This window comes from Rhinatrema bivittatum, chromosome 1 (assembly GCF_901001135.1).
Source record: "Rhinatrema bivittatum chromosome 1, aRhiBiv1.1, whole genome shotgun sequence".
Classification (NCBI taxonomy): domain Eukaryota; kingdom Metazoa; phylum Chordata; class Amphibia; order Gymnophiona; family Rhinatrematidae; genus Rhinatrema; species Rhinatrema bivittatum.
The window spans coordinates 736,762,050-736,782,183 of record NC_042615.1 but is presented as its reverse complement, the minus strand read 5'-3'; the positions used below and the strand labels follow the sequence as shown (position 1 = coordinate 736,782,183).

General features: G+C 43.1%; 1 protein-coding gene across 2 annotated transcripts in view; it reads left to right on the top strand.

Annotated features, from left to right (window-relative positions):
* The window catches only part of PARP8 (poly(ADP-ribose) polymerase family member 8), a 451,712-nt gene that overhangs the window by 337,012 nt on the left and 94,566 nt on the right, over nt 1-20,134 (top strand). For both annotated transcript variants that reach the window (XM_029577668.1, XM_029577676.1), the window contains exons 21-22: nt 5,878-5,990; nt 9,628-9,700. In XM_029577668.1, the coding sequence (XP_029433528.1) occupies nt 5,878-5,990; nt 9,628-9,700 (186 nt within the window). The remainder of the gene's footprint in view (nt 1-5,877; nt 5,991-9,627; nt 9,701-20,134) is intronic.

The following is a 20,134-nucleotide window of genomic DNA, read 5'->3' as shown; positions in this document are numbered from 1 at the left end:
GCTCCCAACACTCTGTGTGTCACATCCAGTGTTCAGTGCATGCTTTCCCTGTCATACTTAGCTGGGGAGGGGATTAGACAGATGGATGGACTCATGGGAGGTAGCTCAGGAGGGGGAAGAGAAGGAGGTGCTTGTGCAATGTGTGTGTTGCACAAAGTGCATCCCAGCTATCCCTCCCCTGCATGCTGCCTGTTTCTTCCCATACTCCATTGTTCATGCTGTAGCTAGGAAAGGGAAGCATGCTTGATTACACATGTTCTCAGAAAGGAGCTCCTGGATGTTTAAAAGCCTTTACTGGTGTCACTGGTTGCTGCAAGATGCTGAGGACAGAGCCCTGATAATGGACTGGATTTCATCATCAGGCAGTGGTGACTTTTCCCTGGCACATCTAATCAGGTCTGAAAGCACACCAATATGTCTTAGCACACTGGTTGGAAAACAATGAAGTAAGGTGAGGGTTATGATATAAGGGCTTGAGCAAATGATAATTTACTACACTAGTTTAAATTATTATGTCAATTGTCAATAAGCATTTGTCCATTTACTAGGGATGTGCAGAGGGACGCCATACGTTGCATTCGGGATTCGTATTTGTCGGGGGGCAGATATGTTGCATTTGGCAAGGGCCCCCCTCCCCTGTGCTGTCATCTGAGCAGCTGGGCACGGCTAACGGTATTGGAAGGGGAGGGAGTGGTTGTCTCCCATAGACACAGAGAAAGGGGGAGGATCTTGTAGCTGCGTTGGCATGACTGTTATGGGAGAATTCTGCCCATGGGAGAAGGTCGGCCCAATCATCCTGTCATTCATTCACAAAAGCTCATAAAAAATGTTTTAAGGTGTGGTTAGTTCGTTCAGTTTGCCCATTGGCCTGGGGGTGGTAGGCTGTAGTAAAATCCAGTTTAACCCCAAATTTGTTGCACTCCCCGCGCCCCCACTGGTGGTCCAGTGGGGGCGCGGGGAGCGGTCTCCCGCTCTTGGGCCATCGGCTGCATTAATAAAAATGGCGCCAATGGCCCTTTGCCCTTACCATGTGACAGGGAATCCGTGCCATTGGCCGGCCCCTGTCACATGGTAGGAGCACTGGATGGCCGGTGCCATCTTTGGCGCCGGCCATCCAGTGCTCCTACCATGTGACAGGGGCCGGCCAATGGCACGGATTCCCTGTCACATGGTAAGGGCAAAGGGCCATCGGCGCCATTTTTATTAACGCAGCCGATGGCCCAAGAACGGGAGACCGCTCCCCGCGCCCCCACTGGACCACCAGTTAATTTTAAAACGATTTTGGGGGGTTCGGGAGGGTGGGGGAGGGTTTTTTTGTTATCAGATCGGGCCCCATTTCAACAAGCATTGTCGTAACCGGGTTGGAACGACAGTCTTCCCTGCGGGAACTACATGGGTAGTGGCCATCAGGATTCGTGCTGGATCGATAATGAACCTCGGTGGGTCTGGAAGATCTTCGGCCTCGGAAGCGCAAGAGAGAGCATCTGCTCTGACATTTTTGGTGGCTGGCCTGTATTTCACCAGGAAATCGAAACGGTTAAAAAATAAGGACCAGCACGCTTGACAGGGGTTTAGACGTTGGGCTTGGCGGAGATGTTCTAGATTCTTATGGTCAATATAGACCGTAATAGTGTGTTGAGCTCCCTCCAACCATTGTCACCAAGCCTCAAAAGCTAGTTTTATGGCCAGGAGCTCCTTATCTCCAATACCATATCCTTTTTCAGCTGGGGAAAATTTACGAGAAAAATAGGAACAGGGGTGAAAAACCCCCTTAGTGGAATTTTGACCCAAGACAGCTGCATGGCAGTGGAAGAGGCATCTACTTCCAAAACAAAAGGACATGCAGGATCTGGGTGGTAAAGTCAGTTTTCAGAAAGGAAGGCCTTAAGCCTGAAAAAAGCTTCCAACGCCTCCACAGACTACTCTCTGGTATTAGCTCCTTTGCGAGTTAGTGCGGTCAATGGAGCAACTAATTGAGAGTAATGAGGAATGAAGTGTCTATAAAAATTGGCAAAACCCAAAAATCATTGTTAGGGAGCACCGACCGGAAGGCTGGGTCCATTCCCGGATGCAGGCCACTTTATTCGGATCCATTTGGAACCCTGTATTAGAGATAATGTATCCTAAAAAAGGAAGGACTCCGCTTCAAAAATGCATTTTTCCAATTTTACATAGAGCTTGTGGGCTTGCAAGTGTTACAGTACTTGTTGGACATCACCGCAGTGAGATTGCAGATCTCTGGAGAATATCAACACATCATCCAGATAGACTACTACTTTATTATATAATAGATCCCGAAAATTTTCATTCATCATGGACTGAAAGACTGCAGGTGCGTTACACAGTCCGAAAGGCATTACTAAATATTCAAAATGTCCATCCTGAGTATTAAATGCAGTCTTCCATTCGTCACCCGGCCTGATGCAGACTAAGTTATACGCCCCTCGTAGATCAAGTTTCGTAAACACTTGGGTGCCCTGTAACCGGTCCAGTAATTCAGGAATGAGAGGCAATGGGTAGCAACCTTTCCTGGTTTTGGCATTTAATCCTCGATAATCTATACAAGGCCGTAGTGTACCATCTTTCTTGGCCACGAAGAAAAAAACAGCTCCAGCTGGTGAAGTAGATGGGCGAATGAATCCCCTGTCTAAATTCTCCTGGATATATTGAGCCATGGCCTGAGTTTCAGGGAGAGATAGCAGATACACCCTTCCCCGAGGAGGCTATGGGGATGCTTTTCAGCTGCAGGAACTGGGAGACTAGTCAAGATCAAGGGAAAGATGAATGGAGCAAAGTTCAGAGAGATCCTTGATGAAAACCTGCTCAAGAGGTCTCTGGACTTCAGACTAGGGCGATGATTCACCTTCCAACAGGATAGTGACCCTAAGTACACAGCCAAGACAACGCAGCAGTGGCTTTGGCACAAGTCTGTGAATGTGCTTGAGTGGCCCAGCCACAGCCCAGACTTTAACACGATCAAATGTCTCTGGAGAGTCTTGAAAATAGCTGTGCATAGACATTCCCCATCCAACCTGAAAGAGCTTGAAAGAGTCTGCAGACAAGAATGGGAGGAAACCACTAAATCCAGGTGTGCCAAGATTGTAGGGTCATACTGAGGAAGACATGAGGCTGTAATCACTGTAAAAGGTGCCTCAACAAAGTACTGAGTAAGGTATTTGAATACTTAATTTAAATGTGATATTTCAATTTTTTTTAAATTAATTTTAAAAAATTTCTTCAAACCTGATTTTGCTTTGTCATTATGGGGTATTGTGAGTAGATTGAGAAGGGAAAAATGCATATTATCCATTTTAGAATAAGACTGTAACCTTACAATATGTGGAAAAAGTGAAAGGGTCTGAATACTTTCTGAATGCACTGTATTTAGAGTTAAAATTATCTAAAATTGGCATGATGCATTACTGAGCAAAACACAACATCAGCTTTAACCCACGCAAGACTCGCAGTTTGAGAGCCCTGAACATGTAGCAGCCTTGATTTGGGAATTAAAAGTTAAGACAGGATCAATAAGAACACCTAGGCTCTTAACTTTAGAGGAACTGGTATCTGGATGTTATCAACTTTGATAGAAGGAGATATAAACAGTAGAATCCCGTGTTGCGTTACTAAAAACTTGTTTTTTACGAGATTCAATGCTAATTAATTATGTGACAACCAGCGTCGCACAGTAGAGATACAACAAGATATTATGTAGCTGAATCAGCCCATGATGACCCAATTTGGACATAGAATTGCATGCCATCCACATCTACTCTGTAATCCGAACAGAGGCCAGCAAGCAATCTGAAAATTGGTGGCATATAAATATTGAACAAGGAAGCAGAAAGTGCTGACCCCTGTGGGACACTTGTCACTAACATATGCCTTCTGAACGTTCTTGGACCAATTCTAGTCTGTTGTCAAAGTCCAACAGGTAAGATATGACTCAGTTTAAAACAGTACCTGAGATTCTACACACTCTCGGTTGATACACCAGAATCAGATGGTCAAAGGTGTCAAAAGCTGAGGAAATATTTAAAACTGTTAGGGCATATCTCTTCCTTTCATTTATCGGTTTTCTCAGTGAGTTGACAAGAGAGAGTAGTAGAATCTCAGTTCTAAGAGTTTTACAAAAACCAAATTTTAGATGATCTGATACTGAAATTTAGATCTGATACTCATTAAGGTTACTAGAATGCCTGGCCTATTTTGGGCTTTGTCAAACATACAGTATACTGGATTCCTTTGAGCAGCACCACACCCTAAGTCATTCTGGTGCTGTCACACAGGGAAAACAATGTTCTCTTCCTCCATCTGCTTGTAGAGGGACACAGCCCACCTGATTAGATGGGACTGGTGTATCAGGACTAATGGAATGAAAATTAACAGGTGGTAAATTTCTCCATACATGCTTGCTACACTTTGCAATCCATGGGTTAAAGGGAGTCTTATCCTCTGGTCCTAGTGTCTCTTTTACATGAAGGAGATACTAGTGGCTATGGTGCATGAACAGGAGAGCTGGAGGCAGAAGCACAGTGGGGATGCAGTGCAGGAAAGAATGGCCATCCCAGAGAGGAGTGAAAACACAAGCATCATGTTAGCTACCACTTCATCCCCCATCTCAATACGCCAAAGCTATTTTGCCCCCTCAGAACCATCTCTCCTGAGGCTGGCCATAGCTAAATCATCTGTCAGTAGAGAGCCTCGCCCCAACAAAAGACACTCCATCAGAAATTTCTGTGTTGGCCTATCCAAAAGAGGCCATCAAGGACATGGATATAGATGCATTGGCATATTAGGCACACAAGTCCATGGTGTGGCTAGGTCTGACAGGATCTGGCCAAGATGGTTTAGGGTTATCTTTCCTGCACACCAACCAATGAACACATGTTCTCAATACACAGGGGACGTCGTGAACCCTCATCCTTCAAAGCTAGCATCTGAGTTGATGAAAAAAATTGTTATTTTTGAAAATCAATCTGCCTATGCTGGGTTTTTCAGAATGTCCATGTGAGTGGAAAGACACCTGAAAGTACCTTGGAGATCTTTCTGCCACTCTTCCTATCTGCCATGCCCCTCACGCTACACCTTAAGGGTCTTGCAGCCACTCTGCCATGTTGCCATCCATGTCACTAATGCTACACTTTGTGGATCTTGCTGCTATTATGCCTTGCTGCTATATCCCTGGTATACCACCTTCAGGATCTTGCTGTCATGCATGCAACTGATGTTACACCTTATGGGTATTCCTGGCGCTCTGCTTTGTTGCCATACCCTTGACTCTACACCTTGTGGGTCTTGCTGCCATCCATGGCCCTAATGCTACACCCTTTGGGTCTTGCTGGCACAATACCATGCCACCATAGCCCTGACACTATAACTTAGGGATTTGGATGCATCTTTATTGTTTGCTGCTTAATTCCCAATTAGTTCTTGCACTCTACTTCTTGGTTATACAGGGGTGTTTTGTCCCTAAACTAAATTGTAAAAACAGTAAAAAAAATACAAGTTTCTCCTCCTACTTTACTTCTTTTCTAATTCTTTACCTTGCTGTTTTATTGTAGGGTAGCAGTAACAGTATTACTTTAAATAATATTCCAAGCCTTTCTCACAGTTCATTTTCAGATTAAGTATTTCAAGGAGCAGTTTCTTTTCAATTTTTTTCCATTATGGGAATTAGAAAAAGATGTTTTGTTTTGTTTTTCAGATCATTTCCGTCCATTATTTCTTGCTGTCTGAGGCAAATACTGAATGTGTGGGACTTTTCCTTTAATCTCTGGTCTACCTAATGTTGTCTTCAGGAAAAAATAATCTCTCCCAATAGCATGTGATTAGCACTAACATTTTGTCTCTTAATATTATTTTCTTGTTTTACAGCAACTGAAATTTATGCACACCCCTCATCAGTTCCTTCTTCTCAGTAGTCCACCAGCCAAAGAATCCAATTTCAGAGCTGCTAAAAAACTGTTTGGGAGCACCTTTGCATTTCAGTGAGTTTGAGTCTAGTAAATTCCGTCAAGACATTTTTCTGCCTATATATTTGTGCATATTCTTGCCATTTGCCATAAAAGGAAAGAACATGCATTTTTTCCAAGAGGTTTCTGCAGGAATATGGATGTTTACTCATGAAAAAACCCTCCCTTTGTAAACTGCCCTCATGCCCCTCTACAAGGAAAAGGGGCAGTGCTGGGGCCGGGGATGGGCAGGGCAGACTGAGATACATGCCAGGATTTCTTTTTCAAAATGAAATCCTGGTGCATTATTTACACTGCATACGATGCATCTACAAAGTATGCAGGGGTAAAAATATTTCCACAGCACTGGCATCCACAAAATTTTCAAAAGGAAACTCTGCAGGGAGTTTCCATTTGAAATCAGCTTGCAGTCCTATCAGTGCAAAGTAGGCTGAAAATGGGCTTCAAAGAGAACTACATATTATGATTTCATTCAGAATGCACATGGCTTTGCAGTGGCTGATGCACCAAGGCCTTTCAAATATTTCAGTTTTGGGATTGTCTCTACTGAATTCTGGTTCCTTTTCTCGAACTGAATTTAATTCTGTTTTCAAGCATTTTTATCTATTTATTAAACAAGATATTACAAATGTTAATAAAATAAGTACATATTGGGGCAGATTTTAAAAGGTACGTGCACTGCATACATTAGTGTGCGCTACCCGGCACGCACATATGTACGCCCGATTTTATAACATGTGCACCCTGCACGCGCTGAGCCCTCAGAGAGATCAGCTGGCTTTCCCCGTTCCCTCCAAGGCCACTCTGAAATCGGAGCGGCCTCGGAAGGAACTTTCCTCCCCCCCCCCCCCCACCTTCCCCTCCCTGACCCGCCTCTCAGCCCTAACCCCCCCCCCCCCCCCCCCCCGTACCTTTGTTTTGGGAGTTACGCCTACCGGCCAACTGCTGGCGTGCAATCACCCTGTGCCAGAGTCCTTGGCCACACCTCACGGACTGCCCAGCCATGCCCCTGGACCACCCCACCACGCCCCCGTACCGTCTGCCCCACCCCTGCCCCGCTCCCTGCCCGCCCATTGAGAAAAGCCCCAGGGTATACGCGCGTCTCGGGGCTTTACGTGCGCCGCCGGGCCTTTTGAAAATAGGCCCGGCGCGCGTAGGGCTTTTAAAATCTGCCCATTGTGTATATTGGTAAATGCATTAATATGTATCACTTTGCAATTCATATTCAAAGGGGCCTATGCACTAAAGCATAGTGTGCATACAAAATAATGAGCTGTGCATTAAGGCCCTAGCTTTTATGCTAAACCAGAGTCTAAGAAAACTAGTGGATTAGAGTTAAAATTAACACAAATGAGGGATCATATGCAAGTTAGGCATTAGAGGGCACATAATAGCATGAAATGCTGTCCTTCACCTGCTATTTACCATAAACCCATTAAGGACTAAAATGCAACACCTGCCTCAGACCAGGAATTGACTATCTATAGCACCTACTATTAAAAGGTCTCAGCTGACTGCAAGCATTGGGGTTTACAGATGGAGGAGATGTGTAAGAGATTCTATTGTAAGAGTTTACTTCCAGATCTCCGAGATAAAACACATTTTCCTGCAAATCTGTTTGGAAAAGAGAGAACCCAGTATACCCTGTTTTTTAAACTTCCTTACACTACAAAAATGGCTTTTCAAATCAAATGGTAACACAGGACAAATGGAATTCAAATGTTTCATACTCCATAATATAGAAAGCATAATGGTTTTACTGTAGGGGCAATGAGGGCTTTTTGAAGTCAAGTATTTGTTTGATCGGACTACACATCTTTCAGTCTTTCTCAGTCTGGGTCCTTTCTGCAGTTGCAGTTTGAATCTGGGCTCCAACTGCACCCATATACTGTAGACTGGGACATCAACGTGCTGATTCTCTGATTTGCTGGATGTGATGTTGGTATCCTCTCAGGCTATTGTTCTGGGGAAATTCAGGATCCACATTGAAATAACCACTTTCTTAGCACCTAGACTGATGAGTTTAGGATCAGTGGGTTATGTACCTCTACCAGCAGATGAAGATGGAGCAAACTGATATCACAATATATATACTCTTGCAGTGACATCAGCCTGTATTCTCCGTCTCCAGCAGATGGTGGATGTGCATTTCCCTAATAGGGATTGCTTTAGATTTTGGTAGGAGACGTAAAAGGAAAATTAATTTGCCCCGCTCTCCTGCGGTGATACCAAATGGTCTCTCCCCAGTTGAGAATTCCTGAGGTGATTTCCATGGTCCCTAAGATGAGTGCCTTGGTCCGGTAGCTGGTTTTTCAGCCGGCGTGGACTTAGCAGCTCCCCCCCCCCCCCCCCGGCTTCCTGCACCCGCTGCTGAAAGGCAGCGGGTGCAGGAAGCCGAGAGTGGTAGTGATGGCATATGTCCTTTCCCCCGTATATGGAGACCATCTCTGTACTCAGCCAGGAAAGGCTGAGCTCAGGTAAGATTCAAAAAAAGAGGGCCTGGGTAAAAATGTGTTAGGAAGAAGAACTGATCTTGGAACTTCCTTAACTGGTGTTGTGAGCGTGGAGCCTTGGCCTGAGATGGTGTTGGCGCTACCTGTGGGAGAAACCCCCACAGATCTCCACTGTCAGGTGGCGAGGCTGGACGGGAAGCAAAGGCCAGCTGGAGCTTCGCCACTACCAGCCTACGTTCCCGCAGATTGAGCACTTGGGTGCCAGGGCCGGCTGGCCTTAGGTGGGCCTCTGCATGGATGATTCTGGCAACACGGCCAAACAGGGCAGAGGCTACCAGGAGCTGAGGGCCCGAGGCAGGAGCCGAAGACGTGGTCAGTTTCGGTCCAGAGATCTGAGGCAGGTGGAAGGGTATGTGGTCAGGTCTGGGCCAGAGGCAGAATACGTGGTCAGGTCTGGTCCAGAGGTCAGAGGCAGGCGGCAGAAGGCGTAGTCAGGAAGCAGACCGGGTCAAGAGCCAAGGTCTGTCCAAGGGAATAAAGACAACGGAGCAGGAACTGGAGAACAGGGACAGGAACTGGGAATCCGGAGCAGAAGCAGGAACAGGAGACAGAAGCAGGTACAGGAATGCAGGAACAGGAACAGCAACTCTGGAGCTCAAGCAGACAATAGTGAGGAGACTTGTTGCCAAGGCAAGCTCTGACGGAACTTGTGCAGTTTTTCAATTTTTCCATCCAGCATATCCAAAAAATGTTTGAGTTCAGTTTTAAGGTGGCCCTGTCTGTGCTTGCTCTCCTGAAATCCATCCTCAGAGCTCTGATTTTTTCTTCGATGTCCTTGTTCTTTTGCTCAGCAGCCTGCAGTTTTTCCATCACCGATTTACATTCTGACATTAACTGGGGTACAATTTCTTCCCATTTCCTGAGGTCGTCGAATTCTAGCTCCTTGTTTTGAAGTTCAGATTGCAGCTCTTGAAGTCTTATGCTCTGGTGTGCATTTCTTTCCTTTTCTTTGCATCCCATAAAGATGAATGCTGTGTCTCTGATCAAGCTACTGCCCGGGGTCTGTGAGAATCTGCTGAAAACTACAGTGGTTTAGATGACTGAAACTATTTGTGTTGTATTAGTTAATAATGTGTACAGTATATCATACTCATTGCTCTGCCACAATACTAATTTAAAATCTTTTCCCATTTTTAAAGTGGTTCTCATATTGAAAACTGGCACTCTATCCTGAGGAATGGTCTCGTTGTTGCCTCCAACACAAGATTGCAGGTAATTGCTTACATTTACAGCTTTTTCAAAACCACACTGCTTGAGATTAAATCTCCTAGTCACTCTATTAATTCAGTTTTGTAAAATAAGCAGTTATTTCAGATTCTTGGAGAGCCTTGTGATTCTACCCATCAGTAAGAGTTGACTTATAAATTGTGCAGAGCTACCAGTAGGTGATACAGTTGAACAGCAATGAAACTAAGTGAAAACTTGAAAGGAATATTTTGGAGAATGAATATCTTTTATAATATAAACAATATAGGGAACCACTTAGTGTATTGGGTTTAGACATTGATTGATATGTGCTTTAATTCTGGAGAGCCATTTCAGAGCTTGTGATGTACAACCCTGCTTGCCTTTTGAACAGAAGTAACACAGCTAGTAAATTATTTTCAGTAAACTGCAAAATAAAAATCTTGAGTATCTACCTATCTCATATTTATTTATTTATTTGTTTAAAAATGTTTATATACCACCTTTACAAGTAAGTTTGCTCAAAACGGTTTACAAAAGACATAAGAAATAAAATATAATTACAAATCATAAAAATAAAATAGAAGAAAAAATTTACATGAAACTAGTTAATAAAAACAATTAAATAAGCATTATTTTACAAAACAAGAGAGAGGAAGGTAGTGCCTGTGAAACTATAAACAGAAATTGAAATACAATATGATTGTTTATTCATTGTACCTGCTCGTTTAGTGGAATATTGTATACCAACTGGAAGAGGTATGTCTTTAATGATTTTTTTAATTGATTTTTGTTAGCAATTTGACGGAGTGTGTTTGGTATGGAATTCCAGAGAAACAGACCTGCCACAGAAAAGGCACGTTTTCTTGTAAAGTGTAGTCTGGCAAGCTTTGGTGAAGGAATTTCCAAAAGGTTTTCTTACATTGATTACATATTATCACAACTAACTGCAAATCTTTGGCAAATTCAAAAATTTAAAAAGTGGTGAATATATGGGCATTTATACATAAAGGTGATAACACCAAACCCTTGGAACTACACTTATAGGGTCATTCTTTATTGTGCGATGTGCCACTATCGTGGCAGTATTATTAAAATTAGGGAAAGGGGAGGAGTGTGAGCGGGGTTTGGTCAGAGTTATCTCCCGGCAGCGCTGCAAATGATAATGTGCGGTGCGGCCACACCGCGGCAGGTGAAACTGTATGGCCTCAATGCGGCCAGCTGCCCACTATCGCCCCCCGCCCCTGGCCCCTTTTTATTCGCGACACATCATCCTTAATGGAAGTGTTCACCAAAATATAATCATAGTCCAATTAATGTGCAATTACATCAAAAACAATCCTCTTTCTTTTCTAAAATTAAAATATTTTGTTATCAATCAGCAGCAGTCTCAACAATCATTATACAATACAAAATACACACCACCGCTTATAAGATACGTGTAGGGTGTAGACATCCTAAAGTCCACATCAATATCCTTCTTTTAAATGCTCAAAACAGCTGTGTTTCAAAACACTTTGCCCTTCTGCAAAATTCAGAAATGCATCCCTTCTCTCAGGAATCTATGAGAAAACCCCAAGTTTTTATATGTCTAGCAACAGACCACATGATCACATTATACCAATTAGAAAGGGTATAATTTTCTTGAATAGTTAAGCTGAAAAAACATGTATTAACTTGCCAACCAAGAAAAACATGGTTTTATGGTGCCAAATTAAAAAATTCTTATGACCAACAGATAGAATGTTACAAAAACGTGTTATTCCTTATCAGAACACTGGGTTCATTCACCATATCAAGACTGAAACTGCCAGGATGTAACATATTTAATCCATCAATCCACCTTCGCTCCCATTCAGACAACCAAGATTCAGTGTCACATCAATGAATAACTTAACTGCATCTCTACAAGAAAGTTTCTGCTCTTGGTTACACGTTGCAGAGATATGGATCTTTTATTTATTTATTTGATCTTCTGCTTTTCAGCCAATTCAAAGCAGATTCCATTCGAGTACTGTCATTCATTTGAAGATTTATGCTGGTTTGTCACAGATCAAGTTAAACAGTCTTGGAGGGGGCGGGAAGCTGATGCTGAATCATGGTTGTCTTTATGAGAACTAGGATGAATTGATAGATTAAATACTTTATATCCTGGTTATTTGAATCGTGAGATGAAATAGATGGTGATCTGATTAGGAAAATAAAAGAAACATTTTGCAGCATTTTATATGTTGGTCATATGCATTTTTATATTTGGCAGCAGGAAACCATGTTTTTCTTGGTTGGCGAGTTTTGATCACGTCTTTTTAGTTTATCTATTCAAGAAAATTGTACCCTTTCTTATTGGTTTAATATGATCAAGTGGTTTGTTGCTGGAAATATAAAAACTTGTGTTTTTCTCATAGTTTCCCAGAGGCAGTGGGCATGGTGTGGTGGGATATGGGCATTTCGGGGTATGAACCTGAGATATGCACGTAAATACGTATACAACCTGGTGAATGACGAGCTCTCCTGCCGCGTATCTTTACTTCTGCTATGGGTGCCAAGTAAGTTAAAATTTAAAGAAAACTAGGCAGATCTGCGGGGTTTTAAGGATTGGGACTAACTGGCGAGACTGAAGGCTATCAAACCAGGGTGGGGTTGGAGGAGCTGTCTCTGAACTCCACAAACTGGGGTCAAACTGGTAAAACTGGGAATGGCTTTGGCATGCTCCCCCTTTAAAATCCCCGAGTTTATGTGGTAGAGGTGGGATTTGTGAGCACAAACGCACGCCCACTTAAAATTTTGCACACATGTGCATGCAGCCAGTCTATTTTGTAACATGCGAATGTTTGCTATAAAATGGCCACACCCCTGGGCGTGGTTCAAGGTATACATGCAAGTGTGCACACGCACATCAGCTTGAAAGTTACTGTCCCTGATACCAAGTACGGTTCCAAATGTTTGGTATTAACGCCTTTACCTATGAATGCCTAAATATTCACCACTTTTTAAATTGTTTTTGCCAAAAATCCACAGTTCAAATAAACTCCACCAAGCTTCTAAAAAGTAAAATATTTACTTTATTTGATTTGATTTAATTTATTCATTTTTCTGTCCTGTCTTTCTATGTAAATGCTCAAAATGGGTTACAGAAATATCAAATACAAATGCAAGTAGAGCTTCTATTAAAATACTTTAGTAGATCAAAATTCTGCAGATTTAGACATATTCAAGCGATCCAAGATGGCGTTTTGAAAGAAGGACATGCAGGGAGAGCTCTGCTTATTGTTTCCTTTACCTTTGTCCTTCATTATGGTGAGAAGAAGTAAGGTAGACGCCAGGCTGTACCTTCAGCCGTACCCAGAGAGATCTCTATATGACATCAGACTATTGTTGCTTCTTTAGTCCAGGCGGGTTTTGAAGTTACGGGAAGTTCATCTTTGAATGGAGGCATTCGAGCCAGCTTCCATTCTGACTCTGATACATCTAGGGTTGCCAACTAACTCCAGATTTTCAGGACAGGTTGATCCAGTCCTGGTTTTACTCACCCTCATGCAGGAACTTATATAGGGCCTCATTTTCCAATATCGCATTGGTAACGCATTAAGGGGCGTTTCCCATGCAAATGAGGCTTTTTTTGTGCAGCGGGGAAACTTCGCGTGCGGCGATGTTTTCGCGATTTGCGCAAATGTATTCGCGAATACATCTTCGCGGTGCACGATAAAACAACCAAAGAATCATCGCACTGCACGAAACAGGCTGTTTCATGAAAGGTAGGGGGTTGGGGCCACTTTCACATTCAACATGAGACGTACGAACAGAACAGTGGTCTCTTGTGAAGATTTGATGGCCTTCGGAGTAAGGAAACTCACTCCAAGATGAGATTTGGCCAATGTTCTCTCAACCTAACTTGATGGACACTCTACCTGGGCAACAACAAGCTAGTTTGAGAGAACATTGGCCAAATCTCATCTTGGAGTGAGTTTCCTTACTCCGAAGGCCATCAAATCTTCACAAGAGACCACTGTTCTGTTCGTACGTCTCATGTTGAATGTGAAAGTGGCCCCAACCCCCTACACTCATACCTAATCCCCACCTCGAGTTACTAGGTGGGCCTCCCATAGGGATACAAATACCTGTCTAGGGAGGAGGCACTATAGCAAGGTGCTCTCTCTCTCTCTCTCTCTCTCTCTCTCTCTCTCTCTCTCTCTCTCTCTCTCTCTCTCTCTCTCTCTCTCTCTCTCTCTCTCTCTCAGCATACTGAAACAGGCCTGTCCAGAAGCATCATGAACTGTGATATACTGGCAATGTAGCCCAATAGTACAACTTGTGATAACAGCCTTTTGCATAGCTAATATTGCAATTTGCAATACACATGCTTATTAGCATAAGGTACACCCCTTTTTGGTATCGCATGCGATATTGAAAAATGAGGCCCTAAGTCTATACATAACTGGCTAAGTGGTGCTAAATATTGGGCCTTAAATCTTTGTAATTTACTGGCCCTAGACGACATGTTAGAACAAATCAAGCAATTTTTGTATCATAGCAATTCTAAGGTAGCAAATAATTTCATTGTGGTGATCAGTGATAGCTATTTTCATGTTATAGGCAGGACACACCTTGAGCCCTGTGGCTTTCTTTTCAACCATAGTGGGAGATATAGTGTGTGTCAGATTAAATGTTTAAATTTTAAAAATACACGTTATCTCCCAAATTAAATAAATTTAAAGCAGATGTAAAAACAAGAATTATGAATAGAATCTGGTGTTCTGAGACAGCCTCACAACCAAAACTAAAATGAGGGAAGAACACAGTGGGATGTCTTGACTCGTTTTGTGGAGAAGGGATAGAAAGTCTTGCACGTGGATATGTGTGATCCCAACCGCATATGTACTGCAAAGCCTTCTGCATGTTTCTAGTATTAGCTGGGATTCTATCAGGATCTCAGTTCTGTCAGTGACATCTAGAGATGTGCATCGTTTTTTGTGTTCGTGTCGTTCTTCGTTTTTCGGCCGCCATGGAAAATGTCGTTATTTTTCGTTTCGGGTCTTTTTTTTCGCGAAAAATCGATTTTTAGTTAGTGCGCGCTAACTCCCCGTTAGTGCGCGCTAACTCCTGTTAGTGCGCACTAACAAAAACCGTTAGATTTTGTTAGTTTTTGTTACTTTTTGTTAGTTTTTGTTAGTGCGCACTAACAGGACTTAGCGCGCACTAACGGGGAGTTAGCGAGCACTAACTCCCGTTAGTGCGCACTAACCGGAAAAACAAATTTTTGCGAAAAAACAGGAAAATCCTGATTTTTTTCGGGCTCCCTGAAACATGCCGAATTGGACAATTTTGTTGCAATTTTCCAATTCGGCAAAAACGAATGCACATCTCTAGTGACATCACACACATGTAGGAATGACTTTTCTGCTTGTCCACAGAAAATGCACATAATTTCCCTTGGAAAGCTGTATCCCTGCTTGAGCTTGTTTAATGTAAATATGGTTAATAAATATAAATACAGTAAAAACATAATAAGGCACAAGGTCCAGGCGGCTGTTTGAAAATTGCCCTCTTAATAAATATGCTTGAAGGTATATTTGCTTATATTGGGTATAAGAATCAAATTGATGTATTCAAATATATCTCATGCATGTTTATTATGGATAAACTGAAAACCATCTGTGCTAGGATGCTCCTGAGGACTGGGTAGAGAACCATAATTTTAATCAATAGACACATATCCTCTTTTCACTGAGGTTTTAAGTTAAAATTGCAAAAAATGTTTATCTATACTCCATTATTCTTATAACTTTCTAAATCACCAGTATTTTGTTTTATTAATTTTCAATATCATAAGACAAGAATATCTTGTACAGCAATTGTTCATATCAGAGAAAAAAAATTAATAAATACTAAGCTAATTATACAGATAATGGAACTTATATTAAAGTCCACAAAATAGAGAAGATCCACGGGTTTTGAGCCAGAACATAAGGAAAACGAAAATAAAAAACCTCACAAAAGGAAGGACAGCAGATATATAATTATATAAGCAGGTATAAACAAACATCCAATTCATTTACGATGATTTCTTTGAATCTACAAAGAAAGTATTCTTAACATTCTCAAACTGCAAGAAACATTTACAAGGAAAATGAATCACTCAGACAGCCCAGACGACAATTGCCTCCTGGCTCATTGCCAAAAACCTCTTCCTTCAAGCTTGAGGTCCCCTGGACAAGTCAGGAAAATGTTTGGTCCAAAGAAAAGAGCAGCCCTATGCCTAAAATAAAATTGCAAAACAGTACCTCGATCCTGAGGAAAGGCAAAGGCCACTAGTAATGTCCCTCTAGTTGAAATTACCAATTCAGCAGGGAAATTACCAATTCAGCAGGGAAATGTTTTTATTTTCTTTGAGGTATCTCAATTGCAAGATTTTCTGAATGTTAGGATGCAGATATCTATTAAAGATGGAGGTGTAAGTAATTAGTATATTGTTGAAACTTTCATGAATATCCAAATTATTCTACTATAATGTTTTTCAAAAAAAAACATTTTCCTCACTTACAAATTTCATCCTCTTGGAATTGCCTCTATGATGTTTAGTTTTTGAACAAATATGTTTACTTCTTATCTGTAAGTTGTGTAATTAGAATGTATGTTCAAAACTTTACTATTTCATTTTGCAAAGTTGATTCTTACTTTGTAATAGTTTTGAAAAACTAATAAATAAAAAAAACAAAACTGCAGCATTATTTGGCCCTCCCAGGACTGTGGGGCCACCATGTCTTAAAAAGGCAGATCAGCCCTGACAAACACCCCCTAAAGTGTGTAAAAGACACTAGAGGTCTCCATGGGCTCCTCTGCACCCTCCTGCCACCCCTGGAGGCAGCCAAAATATTTTTTAAATGTATTAAAGTTTTAAACCTACAGGGTAGGTCTCGCTCCCAACTCCCTAACCCCTTCCCCTTTGACTTAAAAGTCAGAGCCCGAAGGCTGGACCCCCCCAGTTTAGTCAGTCCTGTGGACTTCACCCTGCACTTACAATAGAAGCCCTGGTTGTATAATGGAGGCTCCAGGCCTTTTAGCAGCCATTTTTCAAAATGGTGCCAACCTCTCTTATCACATGATGTGGGAAAGGCATGGTTTGTCCTATGCCATTTTGAAAACTGGCCACCACCGGGCCCAGAGACTAGGGGCACTCCAGGCTTCGACTACACCACCAGTGCTTTTATTGTAAATGCAGGATGGGGGCTAGGGTGGGGGCCTCAGCCTCCAGGAGGTATGAATATCTGTGTTTTTCTGCCAAAGTTATCCCCAAAGTTTTTTAACTATATCTTTTTATTACATTTCTGCCACTCTATGGTTACAGTGAAGGAGAGTCAGGGGATTTATCAAGACCCCCCTAGGGTCTTTTACATACCCTGGAGGGTGTTAGTCGGGACTATTGGCCCCTGGAGCATCAAAACATGCATTAGCATCCTGTTATGATTTGTGGGTATGTGGGCCCTTGGCCCGAGAATGGAAGACCCCCCACAGGCCCGCACCATTGGGAGGCGAGGTCAGAGACAGCGAGGAGCTCTGGGTGAGGCAATGGAGAGGTCTCGAGTAGCCAGGAGAGGACTCCCGTAGAGAGTTAGGCTGGAGGTAGCACCTGAGCAGGGATCCTGAAAGGAGAAGTGCCAGACAGACTGCAGAGCGGGAGGAGCGAGGCTTACCAATCAGGAGGTACTCTGGAGGGCAACCCCGAGGGGAGGAGGTGCACAGCATAGTGGGTGGTGATGTAACGCTGTAGGCCAATCCTCAAGACAGGGAAGCCCAAGCTGAGCCTCAGGTGATTAGGTAGCACAGCCCTGTGGAGCGGGGAAGTGTTGGCAGTCTCGATATAGTACATAGTCGCGACCCCGAGGAGTGGGGAAGCATACAAAGTCCCAGAGAAGCCAAAGGGCGCTACCCTGAGGAGTGGGGAAGCTCTGGCAATCACTCAAGGAACACATAAGCGCGGTCCCGAGGAGCGGGAGGCGTGGACAGTCTTGTTCAGGCAACGGGCGCAACCCCGAGAAGCGGGGAAGCCCCACTGTAGAACTCACAGATAGCAGAGGTGTCCCAGAAGAAGTCCTGAGGAACGGGAGGCCTTGCAGGTTAGAACCCAGGAGACACAGAGCCAGCCCAAGGAGCGGGGTAGGTGAGGAGAGTAAGTCCCCAATGCGTACATTGGCCCCCGAGGTGTGGGTATCAGACAGGGTCCAAGTCCAGAAGCACGAAACGTAGTCACAGGAACACGTAGGCAGTAGTTGAAGACGTACTGAACTTGTTGCCAAGTCGGCTAGCTGAGGGTGAAGGTGAAGTTTAAATACCCTGGTCTGATGACATCATCAACCAGAGATGCCCCCGAGGTTCCCGCCGAGGAGGCTTCAAAGGAGGGCCCAGTGGCACACGCTCAAAGTTGAGGAGAATGGCGGCAACATCCAGATCGCCATGAGAAGTCCCAGGGAGCGCGGCGGTGAAAGCTGGCCCAAGCCGCGAGCAGCCCCAGGGAGGGCAGGAGAGCAGTGCAGGAAGTAAGTACGCGCAGTCGCAGCCATCTGCGACCGATGGGCATAACACATCCTAGTGCTCCTGAGGGAAGTTAGCTGCAACTCTCACTATATCTCAAATAATGTGGCCTGTAATTTTTGAGGCAAGCTGCATTATTTGATTTGCATGTTTTAGGGTATGAATGAGTTGATTAGCATGCATTTCTATGATAATCAGCTCATTTTCAGACACACAGTACCAGAGGCTGAATAACTCAAGATATTTTAAATACCTAACGTTATCATTGTGTTAGGCCATTTACCACATGGTAAACGGCCTAACGTGGCTTAGTAAATAACCCCCTTAATTAGCCAGATAAGTGTAGAACTGCTATTTGACTGTCCAAAAGTTAGTCAGATAAAATTATTTAGCTAACTAAATGATAGCCGAGTATATTCAGTGGTATGACAATGCCACTGAATATCTCAGCCAGGTTAGCATGATAAGTTTATCTGGTTAATTTGTACAGCTGGCTAATGGCTGATTAGCAGCCCCTGAGGCTTCTAGACATCTCTCCAATGATCCTTGTGCTATTATCAGCATATAAAGCCTTTGACGCCATCAACATCAAAGATATCTGCATCAATGCCATCAAAGTTGATGTCTTTGCCTACTGAACAGTCTTCATCAAAAGTGTCTCCTCCTCTTCAGAGTCAAGATTGAATCCAGGAAATCAACATCAAAATGCCTCCACTCTCCTCCTACTCCCCTACAAAAGGAAACAGGGTTGAGTGCAAGAGTGAAAACTCTCAAAGCTGAACATCAGGCTCTGGCATTGAAGCTTATGCACTGAATCAGCCTAAGGGCAGAGGCAAAGGCCAAGGCCTAAGTACCCAGATAACTTTAGGACTTCTCTGAACATGATCAGACTTAGCCAGCTAATCTTAGCTGGCCAGCGCTGATATTCAGCGCTAGCCAGCTAAGTTGAAGTCCCACCCCGAAACACCCCTGCACTACCATTTATGTATCCAGCTAAGTTGTAGACAGATAATAACATACCCAGCTAAAACTTTTCTGCTCGGTGAGTGACATATTGAAACCACAGGTTTGTCCAGCTTAGTGCTGCTTAGCAAACAACTCTCCTAAATGTTGATCTCCATGAGTCTGATATTCAAAAGCCCTAGCCCCTAACTTAAAGAATTAGGCACCAAGATATTTGAATTTGAAAATTATACTGGGCTCAGCGCCTAAATTTAGGAGTTTTAAAAGGGACAGAGACAGGGTGGAAGCCCAAATTTAGGTGCTCAGTGCTGATTTCTAGTGCTAGGCTCCTAAACAGGAGATTCAATACCACACGTGTATTTAGAAGCTTCATGTTTGGGTGCCTTAAGTTCATTTAGGAGCCTTTATTCATCTGTTTAAGGTAGGAGCCTTATTTAGGTACTTATATTTAGCCATTTAAGGTGGCTTATAAGGCTTCTAATTAATCAGGCGCTGAGCCCTCTTTGAATATCAGGCTCCATATTTTTTGTTAGTATTGTTAGTTTGCTTTATCTGTAATAAAACTAATGATTAGTGCCCATGGTAAATGTGTGCTAATTTCTAACATTTTTAATTATATTTTAGTATATCAGTCCCACCTAGCTTTTATTTGTTTTGACAGCAACAGGCCAGACCTTCCATTGCCAAAATATACCATCACTAGCTGGGAAGCAGATTGTATTGATTACTGTTATGTCCTTGCAGGTGTAAAGGAGTGGCCCTACGTCCCCCTCCTTAAACTGTGTGGAATCAGGCTAGATGCCTGTTCCACTTTAAAACACATAGAGAGAGATAGCTCTGTGGGCAGAAGCCTGCTGGGCAGGATAAGAAGCAGAGCCCAGCTAGGAATGTGAGGCCCCTGTGTCTCCATGAGAAGAAGCTCCTGAATCCTCTGTATAAGCTTATGGTGTGAGTACTCTACTGGAAGGT